Raw genomic sequence first — 22,580 nt, forward strand, 5'->3', positions numbered from 1 at the left:
ATAGCAGCTCTTAGGTGCTGAGACTCAGATGGTCTGATGTAAGAGTGTGTAGTGATTGAGACTGCAACTTGATCTGGAGTAACATGCCAAAATCAGCAGGGAAATGATCATCAGTGGATGCTATATCACAGACAACCTAATTATCTCCAAGGTGGGGGCTTTATTACATTACCAGGAGGGACTGTTTTCTGAACAAGCACCCAAACTGCCAATAAAGAAGGAGGTAATGGATCTAGCTAATGTTGATCCAAGTTCAGAAGGGATTTGAATATATGTATGTCACTCAGCAAGCAACAAACATGTTTCCAGTACTTTAACTGGTGACTGGAAGAAAAAAATATTTGTTTATGCTTTTAGGTATGCTCAAGCAACCTCAAGAAGCTACTGTAAAAATCACTGTGCAGAGAAATGATAAGAATGTCAAGGAAATTACATAGCTGGTCAAGGACTAACCTGTCTGTGGGGTTTTCCTTGTGATGCATCAGAAATTTTCTTCAGGATACCTGAAATTTTATTTTTCTTCATTTAATCAAATAGAACGTTTGTGTTGCTTTTCATTTTTGTTTGTCCAGCTGCATTTCCCCCCTTGATCCACTGCAAGAATTTGCTTTTTATTTACAAAAACAGAGTCTGATGGAAACAAGAAGTAGTGTTTGGAATAGAGAGAAAATCAAATGATTGTGATCAAAGATGTTCTTTGGCTCAAAGTGAATGCCAGTGACGTGTGTTCAGTGTTTCACAACAAGCACCTTCAGAGCACTAAGTTAATGGAAAAATCTTTTGCTCTGAGATGTGTGTCACAGATTGGTCAGATACTGGAAGCAGTGTTAACAGCAGAGATTCTTTTAATAAAAAATAAAAAAAAGTAGTATATGTTCAGAATTGTTCATGTTTCTAGATGAGCTTCAGCACAATTTCAGATTTTTTAATTTGATTTGGTTAAATAAGTGGAAAAACTCAGTCTGATTTTTAAAGGCATTACAAATTCTATCAATTTACCTTTCAATTTAATTTCCATTGTAGTGGCATACTGAATTTTGAACATCTTGTTTTAGCCCTGAAGAAGGTCCAGTAAGGATCCAGTACAAATATTTGGAAGATCTTTGCTAGGATCAGGAGCCAAAAGCTGCTTTAGACTTGGTGAAATCTGGTCTTGGCATCAAGTGGACTTTGCAGGTGTGCTTTGCAAGGGCTGCAGAACAGGAGGTAACAGCAAGCAGCACCAGACACTGCCTGTAGTTGGGCACCACAGCCCTTTTGAAGGCATCAACCCTACTGCATCGAAGTGGCCCTTGAGGATAAAACTGTGACATATCCACAGTTGAGTATTTATGGTGCCAGTGGCAAAGGGAAGGCCTACAGTGGATGTAATGCTGTGGGGTGTGCTCAGGGATCTACAACAAGGACAAACCCTGGCCCCAGGGCAATGGGACATGGCCAACAGCTGTCAAGAGATGCAGTACTGATCCCAGATCCAAGGGCACATCCCACTGGAGCACGTCAGCATTCCCTCTACCAGGCATTGCCCTGTTGCCAACAGCAAGTGAGCTGTGGGAACCATGTCACAGCATTCTGCCCATGCAATTATGGCTGCTCCTTGGCTATTCCCAGTTTGGTGAAATAACCAATACTGCAGAGTCCCATCCTTCCCCACAGAGTAAAGTCTTATGGGGGCTGCAGCAGCTTGGGATTGTCTGTTGACAAAAAAGGAAAATACATTTCAGCTCTAAAGCATTTCCACTTTTATCCTACTGTCATTTCACAGGGACATGTTTCTGCTGTTCACAGAGTGCTTTTTTTTCTTCCTTGTCTGCCTAAAGGTTTAGAAGAGCAGGAGAAACAGCAAGGGAATTTTTTTTTGTTAGGAGAAAGAGAAACAGACAAGATGCTATCAATGTGCAAACTAAACAAGCAGAGAAGAAGAAAAAAAAGAGAAACTTATCTGTGTTCTTTTAACTTTTTCACTTGCAACTACAACAGGGAGCTGGCTTGTCATAAAAATCTGCATGTTTTAAGTTAATCGTGTCCCCTTCAAATCTCAAGGTCAGATGCCCTTTTTTTTTTTTTTAATATATTTCACATGTTATGCTCTGTATATTCAGCTCGTGGCCAGGAATAGTCTATGAGATCATACTGGCAATGCAAGCACATTTGCATAGTGTCTGAACTGATATTACCAAAAAGACTAGTGAACAGGAAGGGAAGCAGCCAGTAAAGCTGCTTCAGGATGCAATAAGAAAGCACCTTTGGCAACTGCATCCTAGTAACTGTTGCTATAGAAACTTTAGCTACCTTTATCATCACTATGACCTTGATTTTTCTTAACAGAGTACATTAAAATAATGTACAGCATGGGGCAAGATTCTGTACAGTTTGGTAAATTCTGCTATCACTAAACTTATTGCGTGGATAATGGAAGGACCATGTGGTGTTACACTCCTCAAAGTTGTTGAGTGAGTCCTAACTCTTTCTAAACTATCAGCAAAGCAAAAGTTTGTTTCCTTTTGTGTTATGGTGTTTTACTAAGGTAATTAATACCAACACATAAAATTGCATCAGATGCCTGTTTTCAAAGGCACCATAAGTGCTGAAAGCAACATTTTTATGGCAAGTTCTCCACGCCACCATGTTGGCAGTGTGTCCATTATGGCATCTACAGTGATGCAGCACTTTGATCTCTCTGAGCTGTAGTAACATTCCTTTGCCTTCGTGTACATTCTCCATGCAGTGATTTAAAGTCTCTTGTAAAGTCTTATCACAGCCCTCAAGGGCAGAGAGGAAACATGCACCTTACTGAGCAGCAGTGCTGCTATCAGCTGCTGCCACCAACACTACTTTGCACAGCCCAGTGCTGCAAAGCCTGGAATGCTGTGTATGTCTGCCAGAAGAACATGCCTAACAGCATGCTCTCCCACAGCTCTTATTTCCCTGACTACAAGAAAATGTGCCATGTAACACAATCCCAGCTGTGCTGGAAATTGGGGAACTGCAGCAGAGAATAATGCACCCAGCTGGTTCTTTTCTTTTGCTGCTGGCAATTCGGATTGCTGCAGCTCTGATCTTAAATCTGTATTTTATTACTATTATTGTTATTATTATTATTTCTTGTCTTAATATAAGAAGGCTGCAGATTCAGGCCTTGCTGTGGTGGATGATGGACAAATAGGGTGAGAAGAATCCCCCTGACTTGGAGAGTCTGCATGCCAGACATAGAAGCCCATGGATGGATTGGGGTGAAGATGATGCTCGAGTGGCTTAGTCACATATATGTACTCTGGGAGTGAAAGAAATGGGTGAGGTCAGGGGAAACAACAAGTTGCAGGTGATCTGTGGATTAGCCAACTTTCTTAGGCAGGTTGTGGTCTGGGAGTGCACATTTAACTGAGTGGTTACATCCCAGGGAATGGACTTCTGGGGAGTTTCAGCATGTGTGTAGTGGGACTGGTGTGTTCACAGCACCCTCCAGATTGAGTCCAATGGGATACAGGTGGAGAGTGGGAAAGTTGGGTGGGGGAAGGGGATACAGTTCCTAAATGTGACATCTTCAAATGTCAGCAAAGTGAATATTTAGGGAAGAATGAAGTGTTTTGCTTAAGTGTGTTACCTGTCACCAGATCTAATAACCTGATAACACCCTTGATTAATAAGAAATATTAACAAACATCACCAACCTCCAGACTGGACAGAATACCCTAAATAAGTTTAACTGGATTCTGATGCAAATTGTATGAACTCCATCTACTCTGTGTTGGTTGCAGTGATGTGAATGAGGACGGTTGGGTGGTTCTTGTGGTGAGAAAACCTCTCACTTTAGTATGAGAAAAAACACAAAAACAAGTATTTCACCTGAAAGATGCTTCAGGGGGCATGGGTATTATATATAGGTTTAAGGGCAACAGTAACAGTCCCTACTCCTAGGGATAACTTGTGTATTGTGAAGATCATGCCTCTGGTTAAACAGCAGCAGTAGGGATTATATCCAAATCCACTCAGTTCTTAAGGATGGGTAATATTACCTCTTAGTCAAAGCTGTAATAAGCTAATCAGCCACATGAGAGAAGCAGACTGACTATGGGCGACTGTCTTCATTAAGCACTCATCTGTCATTATGTTTATGATGATAAATTATTGTCCTACATTTCATTTGATGGGTTAGACAGAAAATCTGGTGTCTGGCTACTGGACTGAGTGAGGAGTAATGAGAATTTGCTTACCTTGCTGCAGCATGAAGTGTAAAAAAGCCACATAGCAGCTGAGGAAGTTTTTTCTCTAGCTGTGAGTATGAATGGAGCAGTCTGACGACTCAGGCTGAAACCAGGGCTTTTCCACCTGCCTGAACAAACAGCAGTTGGGGGAGGCTGAAACTTTTTTCCTGGATACAAGTCTGTGGCATGCACAGGTCGGTGAGTGCTGTGAGCCTGGGAGCCAGCTTGCTCATGGGTACCCCCTTCCCTCTGCTCCTCCAGTGTCAGTGCCAGATATTTGGTGTTCTTTATTCTGAGCACTTTCCTTTTTTTTTTTTTTTTTCCTGTATTTTCACGATGTTTGATTGGATTTGCTTGCAGTTCCCTCTTTTCCAACCATTGGAACTCCTTGCTTTAACAAACAGCCTTCAAATTCTCTCTGACCCCTTAGATGCCTGGAGTAAGAGCTGCTGGGAGCTCCTAGTCAGACCTATCCAACCTGAGTCATGCCTCTGTGAGTCAGCTGGTGCCTATTAGTTTTTAAATAATGGTGAATTTTATGTCAGACCCTCTAACTGATCAGTATTTAATGTAGCAGTAGGAGCAGTGAAAGGAGAGTGACCTGTTCAGGAAGACCAAGCACCCACTGATGACAATGCCTGCCTTTGGCTGGGGTGCCACTGGCCTGAGGATTTTAGCACTAGGAGACAGGTCAACGAGGACTCTGCCCATGCCCATCTACAAGTCTTGGAGGCCATGAGCACTGTATGTCCTCCCAGCTCTTACTGCCAGGCTCTGAAACCCCACTGTGCACAGCAGGGTGGTTCCCCTTCCTCTGGAATTAGCCATGTGCCAAAAATACCAGCTATGAACATTACAGCTTGGTTTCTGCATTCTTGGCCATAAGCTATAACCTAAGCAGGAACACTAAGGAGCCATTAGCACAATATGGGGGCTTTTAGGGGTCTTTGGGGTATTTTTTTGTTTGGTTTTTTTGTTTTTTTTATGTATCTCTGGTATGCGCTTTATTTCCCATTAGTGCATCTTTTATAAACAATTTGGTGTAAGCAAAGCCAGAGTGTTCTTTCACAGCCCAGCCCAAATGAAAAGTGCAGCCTTTACCTTACAGATGTCAGAGCTGACACTGGCAGCTGTTTGCTGCCAACTCCTGGCAACACGTGGGCAACCCTCCCTGTGTGTTCAGGGGCTGAGTGTTACCATCCAGCACATGGTGGTTTTACAAATCTTTTATTGCACAACCCTATTGGTCTGGATCAGCAGGTTACTTGGCTTGCCCAGATTAAACTCTTGAGCCAGAGCATTTTATAATTATGCCCCTCGGCAACAGCTCTCTGGCATCCCCAATCTGTGTTATTTAAAACAAAGCTGTTTCTTATGTTCTTTAATTTCCTGTATCAATGCCAGCTTTACAGTGGTGATTACAGCCTGATGGATAGGTAGGTAGACTGATGCTTTTAACTTTTCTGAATCAATGACACTAATTTTATTGTGATCAATTGAACAGCATCCTGTAAGGCTCCTGTGGAGGATGTTATATTTATGTAGCTTGATGTTGTTGCCCATCCCTGTGCATCAGAGGAGAGTGAAATCCTGTGAAATGCATCCCCGAGGTAACAGAAGCTGAAGAGTTTGCTAACAAATACAAAAGAGAAGGCTTAATATTGTACATTGACGATGCTTCAGCAAAATCCTGAGACTCCTTAAAAAAATCCTTGGAGGAATAGTGTCAGTAGCAGAATTATATTCTCATGTGAGAGTCTTACACTTAGATTTCTGTAGAGTGCTTTTCTGGGAAGCAGCATTTTGTTTTTCTCCCAGTGTTTTTAAGGCGTTCCCACACCACTATGAGTTATCACTTCTGTCAGCTGCAAAAGAGGGTGAGAAAGAATAAGGAGTCAAAAAGTAGGATTTTTTTATTTCTCAAGTGTCTAGTATCTGTAAGAAGGATGTGAGGAAACAATAACAGCAGTTTTGGGCTGGAGTTTCTGCATTTTTTTGTGCTGAAGACACCTCATTTGGATGCTTTTACACCAGAGCATATAATTGGAGATCTGTGTACACTCACTGTGGAGTCAGACAGGTCTTTTCAGACCAACAATCTACTGCTGAGTGGAAAAGGTTGTAGAGGCACATAAAGATGCAAAGAAACATGAAAAAATACTAAGTGTATTTTAAAAGGAAATATTACTCGGAGGTCCCATTATTCTCCTCTACAGTCAGAGGAGTTGCATCTCTGTGTCCCCGGGCTTCCCAACCAGTTGTGGTAAAGTTGTTTGAGCAATTATAGCCAAAGGTTCTTCTGCATGAAAAGAGTTTCCTCAGGAAGTATCATTGGCAGTGAAACTAAGAGTGACTTTTTAGCCTTTAATCTTGTGGTGGTGAGAGGTTCCTATGAAAATACATCTAAGTGCAATGCTCCTAATTTCTCCTTTCTTTCAGACTTGTGTTCAAAATGGTGAAGAGATTAAAAGTATCTCTCAGATTGAAATTAATGGCAAAATTTCCATGATCCAAAATTGCCTGTGATTTTAGGGAACTTATTCTAGATGAAACATAATTTCCAACCAATTCCCCTGCTTAGGCTTAAATTCACCATTAATCTGCCAGGTTTCTCACAGCTGTATTCAGATGTTTTAGACATTAGGAATAACAATGATACAATATGAGTGATGAGACCAGTTCAATGGAGCTGCTTGGAATTGGTCTTTTATGGAAGACTAAGGAGAAACTGTCCCCTCTGGACATGATTACTTAGTTTCCAGCTAAGCACAGGGTGCAAGTGCAGACATTGTCTCCTGGCAAAAGGAATGAGCCTTACAAAAATTTTCATGTCCTATCTGGACATAATGTCCTAGCACAAGCAAGTGGAGAGAGTTTCCTTCTTGGGAACCCAGAGCATCCATTTCTCAGAGCTCTTCAACAGTGTCAGCAGCACTTCACGGGCACTGTCAGTTGTCTGCAGCAGCAGAGCAGAGGCAGAAATCTCCTGTTCCTGTGACAGAGAGTAACAGCAGATGCTGCCTTTGGGAGAGAGGAAATTTAGTGAAAATGCTGTCTCAAATAGATATACAAGAGAGATTCAGTGTCAGAGAGATTTTAGGAGGAAAAAGCTGAGATTTCAGCATTTTATTCTCTTCTAACTCAGTAATGTTACTGTAATGTTTTATTCAGATGTGGCTCTTACCAGGAAATGTTAGTCAAAGTAGGAAAGATCTAGAAGGAGGTCTTTTTAGGTTGGCAGGGAAAAAAATTAGAATTATCTCTCTTTTTCTTTGTGTGATATAGTTACTATTGTCTTAATTCTCAGTTGATACCAACTAACTTGGCCCCACCTGAGTTGACTTAGTCATTTAGCATGTTCTCACTTGTGTGCTCCATTTAATTAGTTTTTATTTTTTCTTGCTTTTTCTGAAAACTACTGCAGACAAGGATATGCTCACATTTTGCAATGCTTCAGCACTCCTTTTCTCAGCACTCAAAGCAGACTTACTTAAAAATTTGTGCTTGACTAATGATATCAAATTAAGCTTCTTAAAGTGTTGTTGAATGTCTAATATTGGCCTCTGACACTGTCGATTTCTACAACTTCAGAACCTACAACAATGTATTTTCATTCCATTATGCCATACAGGATTGCTATCCTGTGCTGTAGAGATTTGATTTATATCAATATACAATTATTCTTTTGTATTAAAAAAAAAATCCTTTGTTTTCATACCAAGACATACTCTGCTTTTTCAGGATTAATTTCTTTATTGGATTGCATTTTTAAAAATTAATTTTCTTTTTTTATATTACTGCTATGAATTTTGATTTGCAGCAATATTCTGCTTTGGTAAAAAATAGCAGTGGTTGAAACATCTTGTGGGTTACTGCTGGGGAAAAAAAATGCCAAAACTGTACACATTGTCTGCATGGCTGGTGAAGTCTCTAAAACAGCTGAATATTACAATAGTTATCCTATCTGCAAGCAGTTCAGAAAACCCTGATTCATCCATCTGACAGGCAGAACATCAAGCTCACCCTCTACCAAGACAGAGGGTATTGCTCTGTTATCAAAACACAACCTGGAAGTTGGGGTCTCTCAGTGTCTCTGGTCCCTGATAAAAAGCTCTCACAGTTCCTCATGTTACATCCATCTCTGGTCTTGTCAGCACAATTTTCCCTGAATTGTACCAGATCTGAAGCATCATGAGAACAGAGAGAGCTGCATTACTGCAGTTTCTGCTGAGATCTACTCCTCCATGTGGTTAGGTGGTTCCCACCTAACAAATTCCTAAATACCACAGGGCTCCAGGACGCTGACCTCTTAACACTTCCTCTGATACATACAGCAGTAAACTTTTCCATGTCTTCAGTTTTCTGATGGGGCTTATCCTATGTTTGGAAAATGGCTTGTGATATGCAGGAGGTACTGACCAGTTGTACTGCACTGTTCTGGGAGAAACGGGAGTTCACTGATGGGATGATCTCTCCCACCTTGTGTTTCACTTGATGATCCCATACAGTGATTGCATCCTACTACTGCTGGCTGCAAAGCAGAGAGCTTTCATTTTCTCTTCTGGCATATGGGGCTAGGAAATGACTTGTCAAAAATGTCCCAAAGCTGAATGAGGGCCAGTGAAATTAATGCTATAGACACACAAGGAAAATATTTTCCTGGCAGAGAGAGAATAAAATGTCACGACCCTAGGTTGCCACGATGGGTTGAACAAAGGGGAAAAAAGGGCTGGGTTTCTTAGGTTAAAGATTAGGACCCTGGAGGGGGTGAGTACAAGGTCAGGCACAGTATGCAATCAGAAGTTGCTCAGATGACACATTCTGATGTCATCCTCCCAGTGTCAGACTATGCAACTGGAAAAGAAGGTTTTCCATCACATTATTATGTACAACTATTACAGGAGACAACAAGTTTATGATTCTAAATTAGAAATAAGTGCCAAAAGAAATTATATTTATGTCCTGCTTAGGCTCCTAATTCTGGTCAGTTCCAAATATCTGAAATGCTAGGTGCTCATTTGCCATGTTCCAGTTTATCTTTTCAAAGGAAAAATCTTTGGTGTTGAGCAGATAGCATCCACCTGTTTTCTGTGTTCTTACCCAGTAGAGGAATTTACCTTTGAGCATCCATGTCCTTAATCAAGAGCATTCAATATGTTTCCATGGAAATAGTTTTCTCCATGCTGAAGCCATCTACGATGCATTTCTTGTATTACCTTCCATGTTTTGCAGCACTTGCCCTGAGGGATACATATGTCTGAAGGCTGGGGAAAATCCTGACCATGGTTACACAAGCTTTGATACTTTTGGCTGGGCCTTTCTCTCTTTGTTCCGTCTTATGACCCAAGATTATTGGGAACGTCTTTATCAACAGGTATGAGATTGTTTGGTTACTCTTAAAAAAGAAGAAAAAACCCACATCATCTTATCACAGTTACACGTCCAATATTTAAGGAGAAGTAAGAATTGGTGGTTAATAGGTAAGCTGTCTTCTGTGTGTTGGGGATAAGGACCACCAATTGTTACAATTAATTTTTTTTCTTAGGAGTGATGATGCCAGAAGACATTAGGCTGAGTGTTTGGGGAAGAGGGGAAAACTGGTATTGAAAGAAAGACACTTTTAATGCATATTTTACCTGAATCTGAATAAAGATCACTTAAGAAGATCACCATGATGTCACTTAATGACTGGGGGGTTTTTTTGGTGGTTGGTATGAGATGAACGATTTTTTGAGCCTGCTCAAAAAAGGACTCAAAAAATACATGGCATATCTGGTTTTGCAAGGCATGGTAATGAACACAAATGCAGAAGATGGCAAGACTACCTGGTAGCATTCAGTTCTCCCTGATGCCAACATTTTATCATGAACACTGTACAGTCATCTTAGAGTCAAGTGTGTGAGGAGTTCTGCTAGAAAATGTTAATTTTAGCATGTGTTTCCTGAAATGTATGCACACTCCTAAGAACTGTGTGATGTACTGAATTACATGCTCTGCCCATGAAGCCACTAAACGTTTGCTTCTCCATCTCAAAGCTGCCAAACTGAAACATGCTCTTAGGGAAATCAAAGGAATGTAGTGCAGGCAGATCCTGCTGTGCAGGTTCTGAGGTAGACACCTTTGAAGGGATTTCAGCCTCACATGCAGCCAGTTCTACAATTCTACTTCAGGAAAATGTAAAGCAATAAAGAGAAGATTCTTTAAACATTGTCCCTTACTTGGCACAAAGCTGCATGTGCAGCTCTGGAAGGCTGGAACTGTCATGGCAAATCAGGGTGACCATCACTCCTTTTTGTTATTCGACCTTATAATATCACACAGAGGTCTCGATCACTAGCATCAAGTCATTGACCAGGGAACATATCTGTAATGCAAGCTCAGCCTCTTACCCTAAACTCCAGTTATCCCTCTAAATCTGGTGGAGAACCAGGCCATACAGTCAACAGTGCCCAAGGTTTGATTCTTCTTATCCTGAGGCAGATTGCTAAATAATTTTCAGATTAATTGCACCCTAAAATTATCCTTTTTTTTCTCCTCGTCGATGGTAAAGGACTTAGACTGGAGACATCTGAAGGGATACAACATGACTCCTGCTTGGAAAGTTTATTTGAGTTGGACAAAAATAGATTGAGCTATGTGGGGGAAGCTTTCACTGCAGCTGATTGTAAGATTACCTATTCTCAAAGAAAAACAGCAGAGATATTTGGTAAAGGCAGAAAGCATTCTTTTAGAAATTAATTTTTCTGCATACCATGTGATTTTAGACTAAGGTATAAAAACTTATCTGCTCCTCTATTTGGGCTGTCAACAAAGGCTGAATTCAATTATATAGTAAATCTAAGTTTTCAGACTTTTTTTTTCTGTTAAAAACCATCATAAACAAGTGTTAATGATTTTACTGTTGTGCTTACAGACCCTCAGATCTGCTGGGAAGATCTACATGCTTTTTTTTATGCTGGTCATCTTTCTGGGCTCATTTTATCTGATCAACCTGATTCTGGCTGTTGTGGCCATGGCTTATGAAGAGCAGAACCAAGCTACTATTGCTGAAACAGAGGAGAAAGAAAGAAAGTTTCGTGAAGCAATGGAGATGTTGAAGAAAGAGCAGGAGGTCAGTAAACTGTGTGACATGATTAGCCGTGGGTAACTTGAACAGATGGTATTTTGAGATTTTCTTTATTTTACATTTTTGTGATAACCAAAGAAAGAGTTCGCTTGAAGGCAGCTTAATGTTTATTGCTCTGGATAGAGTTATTTCAGTCCTTCCTAGAAGAAATATAATGGGTCTTTCTGCTGGGATTGGAGACATTTTGGGGTTTTCATATCCAGAATTGGTGGATAGGAATTGTTGTGTTGGTTGTACTGTACCTCATACAACTCTTTAGTTGTATTGGTTTAACTGTACTACATGTGCCAACAGAGGAATTTGTATTGGTTGGCACGGAAGACATTTTAATGGTGGTATAACTACATCTGCATTTAAACACATTCTGGTCACTCAGCCATAGCCCCAGCTGAACCTCTTCCACCACCACTTTAGCTCGTGTACATTTCCTCACTGTCTCATTCAAACTACCCTGAATATTCAAGAATCCAAAAATTAAGGTAACAATGTAGGATAACCTGTTTGGAGCATGTACAACTTCATACCTAGGCAACTGAACAGGCAGATCTTGAGATTAATATTTATAAATTATGCAAAAAATAGGGATTTCATGTTATATCATAAGTTTAAACAAAAGCAAGGAGGCCAAATGGTGGATGTAGTCATGTAATGCTAATAGCACTAGCTAATTTGCCTGTGTTTGTGTGGGGTAAAAAGCCTGTATTAAACAGCTGAAGAGAACATTTTTGGTGCTGTGAACAAGAAGACAATAAGAAAATGAGTCTGAAATAGCACGTAGCACTGTAGTTGAGAGAAATAAATCCTTGATACACAATATAAACTAATATACATAATTTTCTTTTGGGTACATAAAGCTTCAGGGCCTAATCCAAAGCACATTTAAATCCTTGGAAAGAAAATAGAAAATGCAATTCGCTGTTGACAAAGTGCTAGTAGAGGCTTATAAATCGTTTAAGGCCTTTTAAAGATCCTCTTTGATAGCTTAAGTAATAGGTAAATGCAATTTAGTCTATGTACAGGCACTATGAACAGAGTAACTTTCTGCCATAACCTAAGGGAGCAAACTGAGCTCCATCTTGTACCTATTTTATACAAATATTAATGTGTTTTGACTCCAGCTGATCCATTCCTAATAACAGTCAACTTTGGTAGCCCCAGCTATAATTAAAGATATTTAAAAATTTCCCATTAAAGGCTTTGATTTCAGTTAAGCCTGTATGTACACACAAAAAGGAACATTAAGCCCTGAAAGTGAAAATGTTTGAAACTGAAGGTTGCTCATGAAAACCTAAATTGTTCCCATTTGTCCATATACTTTATAACGTAGTCTTTTCTTCAGCCAGCCATGTCTTATTTTTCCTGTGCCCTGCTCTGTACAAAGGTTGGACAGTGCATGACTCAAGAACAGTTCTTCACTTTCTCAGCATTTATTCTGTAGCCTCAGGCCACCTTGAATAGACTTTCCAGCTCAGGCATTCAAAGCCTGCTTCAAAGACAAAATGACAAACCTCTTTGGAGGTTTTTCAGTTCCTCTTGTTACTGCCTGGGCTCTGTGCACTTCAAAAAATTTCATTTGTATTTGCAGAACTCCTGGAGAATTATCCTAATCTTACGGAAAGAAAACTTAGGACTAGAGCAATTGGGGTCCATCATGTTCAATAATGAAGCCCAGTAATTTTGCAAATCAAGCCCCTACAATTTAAATTAGCCAGCTGGAAAAAGAGGCTCAGGAAAGCAAATTGTGCATTTGCACCATGTAGCTTTCAGCTGTCCTCAGATGTCTCACCCCAGGCAGAGCGACTCAGCTTTGATCTTCTTGTCCAAGCCTTTATCAAGATTTTGATTTTGACTTTCTCACTGTGCCACTAGATTCTTGGCTCAGGTCTTATCTCCTGCATTATCGCCATGTCAGGGCTTGTGTGAGATTATTTTTTCTCCCATCTGCCAGTCACCACCTATCCTTGACAGCCTTACCCCCACTCTCATACACCTTCCATGTCCCTGGGAGTTACTGCAGTGGGTTATGGGTGTCAGGACATGGTCCAGCCACAGAAACCCAACCAGACAGAGTAGATAGGTAGCACGTGGGGAGGTCCTCCCTGACGTGAGAAAATATTTATTCCAAATCCTTTTTCAACAATGGAAAAACATACATAGGGCAGAAGCATTTCAACCCAAGCCACAGGCAAGATAATACAGAGAAACTGAAAATTAGTTGATTATTTCAGTAAGCGTACAGCATGCTTAGTAACCCAACCATCAATATTTTCCAGATCAATAAAATATGATGGCAATCATAAAGGAACACCTAAACTCCTTAGACAAGCTTTTACATTGTGCAGTATAAAAAGAGCACAAATATAATGGATAGGCCTGCCTGGGGACTATCAGTCAATTTACACAATGGGTCTAACACATTCCTAAACCTGAACTTAACACCAAAAGACTTGCTGAATCTTTATGAAGAGAAAGCACTTCAGCATAGCAATTAAATCAATTGACTGAGAAAATAATAATAAAAAAAAAAGAACAGCCGAGACCGGTGTCTGAGCCCTCCTCCTCTGCTCTAAGCAGCTTGCTCATGAAAGACATTTCCCATAGGAATTAAGTTTTGTTGTGCTCTCAGCTTGATAGAGCTACCACTACTCCTTGAAATACATGATTGATTCTTTACACGACTGTTAAGTGCCTTCACTTTGCTTGGACTGATGCCTGTGGGAGGAAGGGAGTATTTAGCCATGCAGAGCTGATTGCCTGTTTGATTCTAGTGGCTTACAGACAATAGCACTGAGGATTCATCTGTTTCTCCTGTTCTTGGGAAGCTGGAGAGATGATTTTTTTTTTAATTTTTTTTTTTTTTTTGTAATTCACTTACTTTATATATTTTCTGCTGGGGGCTCTGCAAATGGACTTGTCTCCAATCCACTGATGTGGTTGTTTCTGAGATGCTGGCACCTCCAAGCCTGACCTCCTGCTTTGTGCTCAGAGCCCTTTCCCTCCTCCTGCCATCACCAAGGATGGGGACCCCACATACTGGCATGGGCTGCAGCCTCCTCCCTGCACCTATGGATTTCTCCTCCTGGCTGCTTCTTTGTTCCCAGCACAATGCCAAAGCACGTGGCAAAGCAAAGTCCACCTTATTTCAAATTAAGCGCACGATTTCCTCTCTGTCTCTGACCACAGCTCCCTGTGGTGCTTCTTGGGATAACTGTTTACAAAAATATGCCAGCTGTGTTGCCTGCTGTTCCTAGCATCCCTCTGAGGTAGGGGAGGAAAGCTCCTGGCAGACAGCTCAGCTCCACTCCTGTCCAGCCCTCTCAGTTCAAGGGGCTGAAGGTCAAGGGGGCTTAACCTGAGGTTCTCCAGGCTGACTTTTCTTCTGACTGGCACCAGAAGTGTTACTCCAGGGAGTGTGCATGCTGGATGCACCTGCAGATGTGTGCATACAAGTTGTTCCTCTTGTGAAACATCAGAGACTCTTGTTTGTGAACTCTACATAGAGTAAGTTGAGTTGGAAAAGAACTTCCAGATCACCAAGTCCAGCCATTAACCTAGCACAATGTCAAGTCCACCACTAAACCATGTCTCTAAAACCATTATTTTATGCCTCATCATTGGATCTGGGTAGCAGACCTGCATGTGTCGTTTGTGCCTATCTCACTTGTTTATTTTCCTGTGGTTGAATGTAGAGGTCAGGTACAGATTAAGACTGGTCACATCTGTATGAGATATTTTTATGATTAATGATCATTTGGAATGTTTAATCTATCTCCTATGGAACCTTAAAACTTAGTATGAAGAGTATTTGCTGAGCAGAGTAATTATTAGTTCTCAATGAGATCCTAAACTCAAATAATAACTTTTATACCTTCTACCATCTCTTGTTTTAGGCACTAGCTGCTAAAGGAATAGATTCAATGTCACTTAGTTCAATGGAAATGTCACCTCTAGCATCCAAAAATGCCAAGGAAAGAAGAAATAGGCGAAAGAAAAAGAAATCTTTGGGGACAGAAGAGTATGGGGAAGACCAAAGGAATCCCAAGTGTGACTATGACGATGGTCAGAGGCGAATGGTAAGCCATGGTCTGAAACATCACTTACCTCACACTGCACTTTGCTGGATGGGCCAGGCACTGAATAGGTAATTAAAGTTGAAAATTCCAGCTCTTAGCAATAATCAGATATTTAACATCATGACTGACCAAAAAGACAGTCTGTATTAGAACTGTGGAAGGAAACATTACCACTTTATTTTCAAAATGAATTAAAAATGCCCATTAAACATTCTTACCAATATATTTTGTTTCAATTTTTTTAAAAGTTGTTTGGTTGGGTTTTTTGTTGTTTTTTTGGTTTTTTCTGCTTCAACCAACCACAGTCTGGTTTATTTTCTTACTTTAATTTGATTCATCTGATTATATCTATCCTATCCCTGTTAAAGATAAATAATTCTTAGAAGAAACATATAAAGCTTTAAAAGATAAGAGAGGAGGGGAAAAAGAGGGAACTTGTCTCTGAGGGCTTTTTAAATACTATACAAAGATATTATTAAGATTTTTATATTCCTTTGCTAGTTGCCCTCTAGTCAGAACTTTCTGCCACTTGTTTTTACTTTCTATTGCAGAGAAAAAAAAATCGAGTGAGACTGTCGCTAAATAGGGTTTTACATAAATATTGCTGACATGCATGAATATGAATCTGCACATGCTGCATGTATCAAATGATCATAAATAGCTTAACTGAGGGCAAAGTTTAAATCAGTTTATTTTTTGGTTTTGAGTAGCTATGTAATAAGCTAAGTCTTTTTGTATTTCGCTGTCATTGAATTTAGGCACACTTGGCAGCCATAAAAAGCTTATAGAAAACAAGTAAGTGATGTAAATAAATGTGACCAATTAATGACTTCCCAACAAAATTTACACAGAGATGGATTTCTCTAAATGGCATGCATTTTTTAATCTAGGTTTTTTTGTTGTTGTTGTGTCATTAGTTGAGTGGGTTGTGTTACAAATTACAGCTGTGTTAAACAAGAATTGCTCTTTAGCTTCATTCTGGATGGGTTTCAAGACACCATGTACCAGAATGACCATGGACTGGAGCTGTGCATTGCCAGTCTGTTTCCCAGATTAATATTTCTTCTTTTCACTTTTCGCCCCTGGATGTCAGATGCATGAGAAACATGGGAGACACATTTCAAAGTTTATAGTAAATCTTCTCTGCGAGGCTGTGTCTGGCATGGTTGGAGGGACTAAGGCTGAGTCATCATTCAGATGCAATCTGAGCAGCTGGAAGTGTGTTGCCATCAGAAATCAGTCTCAATGACTGTGCCATGGAAACCCAGGCATGGATTTTTGACTTGTTAAAATTTGGTAGCGATCCAAATGGGTTGCTTTTAGTTAGAAGGAGCCTGGTTTTTGTACTCTTCCTTGTACCAGTGTCACAAAATAGCATCGTTACATAACTCAGCGGTGTGAGCTACAGTCTGAAATGAAATCAGGCTTCATTTGGTTTTTCTGGTTTGAGAATGCTGTGGAGACCTGAAATACATATTTGCCTTCATATATCCTTGGCTCATGACAAAGTCCTGAAGAAGCTGAAAATTCTGTATGGGCCATAAGATCAAAAGTATATTCTGCCTAAATGCTCTTATTCCAATAATTTCCTCTCCATATAAGAATGAAGGGAATAGACTTGGATCTCTTACGTATTTTCTGAGCCTCCTTTCACTCTGCCAGGGTTTAGGTGTGTTTGGTGCTTGGCCACATCTTGCTGATGCTCTGCCAGAGTCTCACTCTCACTAGCTGGTGTCAGAGTGGATCGTCAAGTCTGATATTTGGGTGTGAGGGAGACTACTGTGTACTGAGCTTACCTACCCCTTAAAGCAGCTATGTGCATTGGGATAATCATTCTACAAACTAATAAACCATATCCCTCTTCTTGCTCTTGTTTTTTTGTTTTTTTATTGTGGTTTTTTTTTTTCCTTTATCACCTTCTTCCGTCGTATTCTGCTTCTTCTTCTTCTTCTTCCCTCTTCTCATTTTCCCTGAAGTTCATTTCCTGCCCTATTTCTTTATCTCTTCTTCTCCCACTGCAACGTACCTCCCCTAGCTGTTATGAAGATGTGTGATAATGCAGTAAACTGGAGCTGAATCTCCTTCCCTGCTCCTGTCTTCCACTCCTTGTGCTGCCTTCCCAGATCCATTGGCACTTACCGGATGGGAAGGGAGTAGAAGCAAAGGGCGTATCATTCTGCGAGGTGAATGCCACCTTGACCCTTCCTATTTCAGTGCATCTTTAACTGCCAAGTGTTAGACAAATACCTAATGGCTAGGGATGACTATTCAACCTCTTAACTTCCTGACGGTTGAATACACGTAATTAAGTCTTCCTCTGAAGCACTCGATTTAAAATGGAACTCACTGCTCTCCCCCCGACCTTCCTTGCTCCTCAAAACATGTTGCAAAATGTTGTTTCTCTTTCCCCTTTTTCCTTTCCGGGGGTTTCTAGACTCTCCTTGGCATTAGTTATGGTCCCAGTGCAAACTTGGTGAAGCGCAGAACCAGCCACGGGAGCATATTCAGTTTCCGACTCCGTGGCAGAGACACTGGCTCCGAAACAGATTTTGCCGATGATGAGATCAGCACCGCTGGGGAAAATGAAAGCCACCGGGGCTCTCTCTTAATTCCAAGATCTGGGAGGCGTCCGAGCGTGCAAAGTCAAGTGAGCCATAGTTCTCACCCTACTGCTCCCAACTACACCCAGACGGGCAAAAGGAACAGCTCAGTGGATTGCAATGGTGTGGTTTCCCTGATAGGAGGAGGCACCGGGGCACTCAACCCAGACCCTACTTCTCCTGCAGGGTTACTGCTCCCCCCAGTTATTATGGAAAAACCTGGGACGGGCAACCTGGTGAGTACTTTATAACTTTTGTATGTGATTCACACTCTTATTTCCTTCCTAATGTTGTTGGAGTTTGCTGTAATTTTATTTTCGTCACGCACAGTCTGCAGTGAGAAACCCAGACCCACCATCCTAGGTTGGGTGGGAAGACAACAGGCTAGCTCAGAGCAACGTGTGTGTAGTGCCACAAAAGAGAGGTGTATGACTTATTCTTCAGAGCTGGCTGGGGGCAAATCACTAAATCTTGGGTTTGATGAGAATTTCTTTTTTTTGTAGGGATATTTTTTATGTTGGTTTCTTTTGACATCTGAAGATCTGGTGTTGTCCACTGGACAGAAAATGAGGTTTTAAAAATGGTTCGGTGTGAATCTTCCCATCTTAAGACTGCATTTTCTCCCATTGGTTTCTATCTGATTGCATCTGATCTCTGGTCTTCTGTATAGCTACTTTTGTGAGGCTGTTCTTACAGTCCAAAGGTAGTTCCCAAAAAGTTTTAGCACCCAGTTCAAGTAACACCCAGGAAAGATGAGCAGATGATCAACAGGCTTCAAGCCTTTTGCTTGTAGGCAGGATCTTTGTGGCAAAGCACCACCTATGCAAAATATGAAACTATTAAGAGTATTACCATTAAGATTCAAGCATGAATTCACTCAGAAAACTCAGAAGGTGTTTTGGAAATAGGCAGGGAAATTTGTACAGGTTGCCAGTTTGATATGGTGGGAATTTATGTCTTTCATGTAGATAATTTATACTAGAGATCAGCACTATCAACAACCTTTAAAGCAATGGAGGTTGAGTCACTACGGTCAGTGTGGGCAGGATTTATTTCATCTGAGAGATCTAAAATGGGTCAGAGTAATCTCTCTCTCTCAAAATGCCTCATTCTGTTCACTTTAACTATGCAAGGGATGCCTGGGATGGGTAACTCTGTGTGGCAAATTTCTTAAAGTCAGGTGAGATGAAGCCCACTCAGAGTAACAATGTGCCAAAAATGGGTTGTATTAGTGGGGAAATAAGCAAATGTGATTCTAATATGTATTAGGCAAGATATTTCCTGAAGAGAAAGGCGAGTGAGATGGATCCCAGCTGTGGTGTCAGATTATCAGTAAATTGAGAAGTATTTTTTTTTCTCTAGAGCCAGGCAGCTTCTTCCCTTTCAAGCTTTGGATTAAACTTTTTTCCTCACCTATCTGGGCATTCCCTGTAGTCCTGCAAATAGACTCTCACACTACACACAAGGTGTTGGGGGGGAGCTGTGCTGCCCGTGGGAAGCTGGGTGGTGTGAGAATTATCTGTTTTGTTGACAGTTTTGAGGCTGTTGCTGCTTTTTAAGTTGTTCACACTTTCGTTCATTTAGGACTTTGGTGAGCAATCTCTAGACAGACGAGCAACAGAAATGCTATTTGTAGATAGTGGAGTTTTCTTGGTCTTAGTTTGGTGTAAAAAGGCTGTGTGAAAGGAACTGTGGAAGAAAGAGTTTGTCTATCTGTTTAAAAAAAAATCTGACCCAAAGTAGAAAGGCTTTAGTAGAAAAGCCCGGAGTGCCTCCCCTTTTCTCTGTAAGGAGGCTCTCCCAGTTGTCAGAAAAAGCTTAAGAAAGGATGAGAGCACTCAACCTTTCACAGGAAATATTGGTATTTTAAAGGAATGGGCCCTAAGGTAATAGGGAGGTTTTGAGCATTGCTGGCATTTCTTTTCATTTGCCAGCTTCCTGCCTTTAAAAAAAAAAAAAAAAAAAAAAAGATGTTGAAAATTAGATAATCTGGGTGTGTAAGCTCACTTGGCAGTTCCCTGGTCATTGAGGAAATAACAACCAGGCCCTACAGTAACAGATGCTCATTCAATGATGCAATGTGAAGGATGTTGTGTCTTCTGCAAAACAAGTTTGGTATCCAATCTATCCTGAAAATGTTAGCTGGAGTAGAAAGCTAATTGGCAAGAAACACGTTGCTGGGCAGATGTATTTGTTACAGGAACCATAAGTGCTGGGCACAAACGTGGAGTGCAGGCAAAGGGAAATCACAAATCCAACACCTCAGCTTTGTTTGAAGATAAACCAGTACACTTCTGGGATTTGTGTTTGATTATTTTTTCCTTTTTCTTGTTAAAATTTGGAGTTGAGTTTGTTCATTTATAGCGCCCCTGGCTTCTTTTTATAGTCTCTTGATATGGTTAGTGAAGGCAAATTAAAGATATTGCAGGATGAAGTTGAAATTCACTCATTAACCACACTGCCCCTGAGTGGAAGTCATTGGTGAAAAAGCAGATCTTTGAGCTATCTGTTGTTATCTTCCCTGACCAAGATTGGAAGGACCAGTCCATGAAAAGACATCACTCTAGTAGGTGTTAAGTCCTGACTTGCAGGGTGACTTTGCTGGTGTAAATGCAACACCTCAGGTGATACAGGTGGCAAAACACATTTTACAGCATTAGGTTTTGAAGATTCATTTGTTTAAGTTCCTCTGTGATCCTCAGTAGGATCGGGTGACTTTAACCTAGGCCCATCTGATTGCTGCTGAGTTTTAAGTTGGGGAAAACCTGGAAAAGCACTTCTGATTTAAAAGGCAGGGTAAACAACAAACAAGATCTGACCATCTCTGGTTTTGAGTTTCTGACATGCAGAACCATAGTTCCAGCAGATGATTTCAAATTGGGCCCTCCTGAGTTTTCTCAGGGAAAGCACAAAAACTCTCAGGCCACTTTTGAGTATTTTGTCCAAATCAGTTTTAGCAATATTTCACCTAAATTTACCCCAGGCAACGTAGTTTGGACCATAATGAACAACTTTCATGGTTTTGTGCCACTGAAACCTCCAGTCATGGGCCATTTGGCCATAGGAAAGGCTGTGGGTGGCAACTGGGCTGACACAAAGGCATCTGTGCAGCTTGTCCCCTCTTCCATGGCAGAGGTGGCTGCAAGACATTATCCCACTCTTGAGGCTGGTGACTCAGATGGATAGTCTCAGACACTTGGCTGCAGAAGAGCATGTAAGATAAAAAATCCAGTTTCAAGTGCTCTTCAGATGGCCCTGGCTGCTTGGCACAGATGGATGTGAGTGTGTTTCCATGAGAAACCTGGTGTGTTTTCACTTCCCATCTCCTCCTCCTCCTAGTCTCTACATTCAGCCAGTGAAACAGGAGAGATGGCAAATAATCTCAGTGGGCAGTGGGTCTCAATGGCCCAGCTGGGGTGGTCTGACTGGTCAGCAGGCTTGCTGGTAATGGATGGCATGGTCCATGCAGAATGGCATCTGTCCATGCAGCCTTCTGCATCCCTCCACGGAGTCTTCTGCATCAAATCAGTCCTGCCAAATCACCAGGGGCTTCAGTGCACAGCCTGATAAAAAGGGGGATATCCCATGTACTGAAGGGAACCCAAGTGTCTCTGCACACTTTGCTACACCCACTGATGTTGCCATGAGCAAAAGCACCCACAATCAGTGGTGGTGGCACTGCTGGGGAGCTGCCCTTTGCAGTACAGAGGTTTCCATTGCAGTGCCCAAGCTCTAGAACTTGCTGAGGTCACATGAAGAGCAAAGTAGTGCAATGTGACAGTAAAATCTGCAAACACCCTCCACAAAGTGGCTCTGGGTCAGGCAGCCCTCACTTGGGTGTAAAGAGCAACAGGGGTTGAAGTCTCAGAGGTTCAGGGAGCTTGTCCCAAGAAAGACATGGTAAGTCCTACTCACTCTCCTGAAAATCTCTGGTGTATCCAGCAGAGGACTGAATCAGGCTGGTCCTGTTCTTCTACCAGTTTTCTTCAAATGGTGCAGCTGCTGATTTCATCAAATTTACCCCAGTGTAAATAAGACACAAGCAGCAGCTGGTGACTGTGCTTAAAGTCCTACATTTTTTTGGCTTGAGCTGAGACTGAGATGTTTGAAAAATGATACTTTTTATGCTCCTGCTCATTGCTGGGCTCAGAGTTTGGGCTTTCATCCTTTTTTTACAGAAATCTGTATATTTTGTAAGTAACTTCAAAACTAAAGTGTGCATGCATTCTTGTAGTATTTACTTGTATCTATGTATTGCTTTATTGTGTCTTGGTGTTTCTTAGTTATTTAGAGGTTAGAATAACATCTCTCTTCCCAAGATATTGATCTATTTGAACAGAATTGGATTCAGTTAATGAGCTGTTATCTGCAGCTCAATTTATCCATAGGATCTGAAGAGGATTCGTGAGATGTTGACTGTGGTTGTAAAAAATTTCTTAAGGGTTAAAAATACACATGATGTCATCCCCTCTTGCCTCCTGAAGCCAATTGGAGTCCTTCCTATAACTCTGCAAGGATATCACTGGGTTTTTTTGGTTTAGCCTGACATTCCAGTTATTGTGGAGATTAGAAATGC

The 22,580-nt window shown here is 41.0% G+C and overlaps 1 protein-coding gene across 7 annotated transcripts in view; it reads left to right on the top strand.

The window, feature by feature from the left end:
* The window catches only part of LOC139792019 (sodium channel protein type 5 subunit alpha-like), a 213,132-nt gene that overhangs the window by 80,209 nt on the left and 110,343 nt on the right, over positions 1–22,580 (top strand). For 6 of the 7 annotated variants that reach the window (XM_071734645.1, XM_071734641.1, XM_071734646.1 and 3 more), the window contains 4 exons: positions 9,438–9,579; positions 11,119–11,316; positions 15,222–15,404; positions 17,839–18,240. In XM_071734645.1, the coding sequence (XP_071590746.1) occupies positions 9,438–9,579; positions 11,119–11,316; positions 15,222–15,404; positions 17,839–18,240 (925 nt within the window). The remainder of the gene's footprint in view (positions 1–9,437; positions 9,580–11,118; positions 11,317–15,221; positions 15,405–17,838; positions 18,241–22,580) is intronic. The other variant, XM_071734647.1, reaches the window with a different exon arrangement.

The sequence above is a fragment of the Heliangelus exortis genome, chromosome 2 (assembly GCF_036169615.1).
Source record: "Heliangelus exortis chromosome 2, bHelExo1.hap1, whole genome shotgun sequence".
Taxonomy (NCBI): Eukaryota; Metazoa; Chordata; class Aves; order Apodiformes; family Trochilidae; genus Heliangelus; species Heliangelus exortis.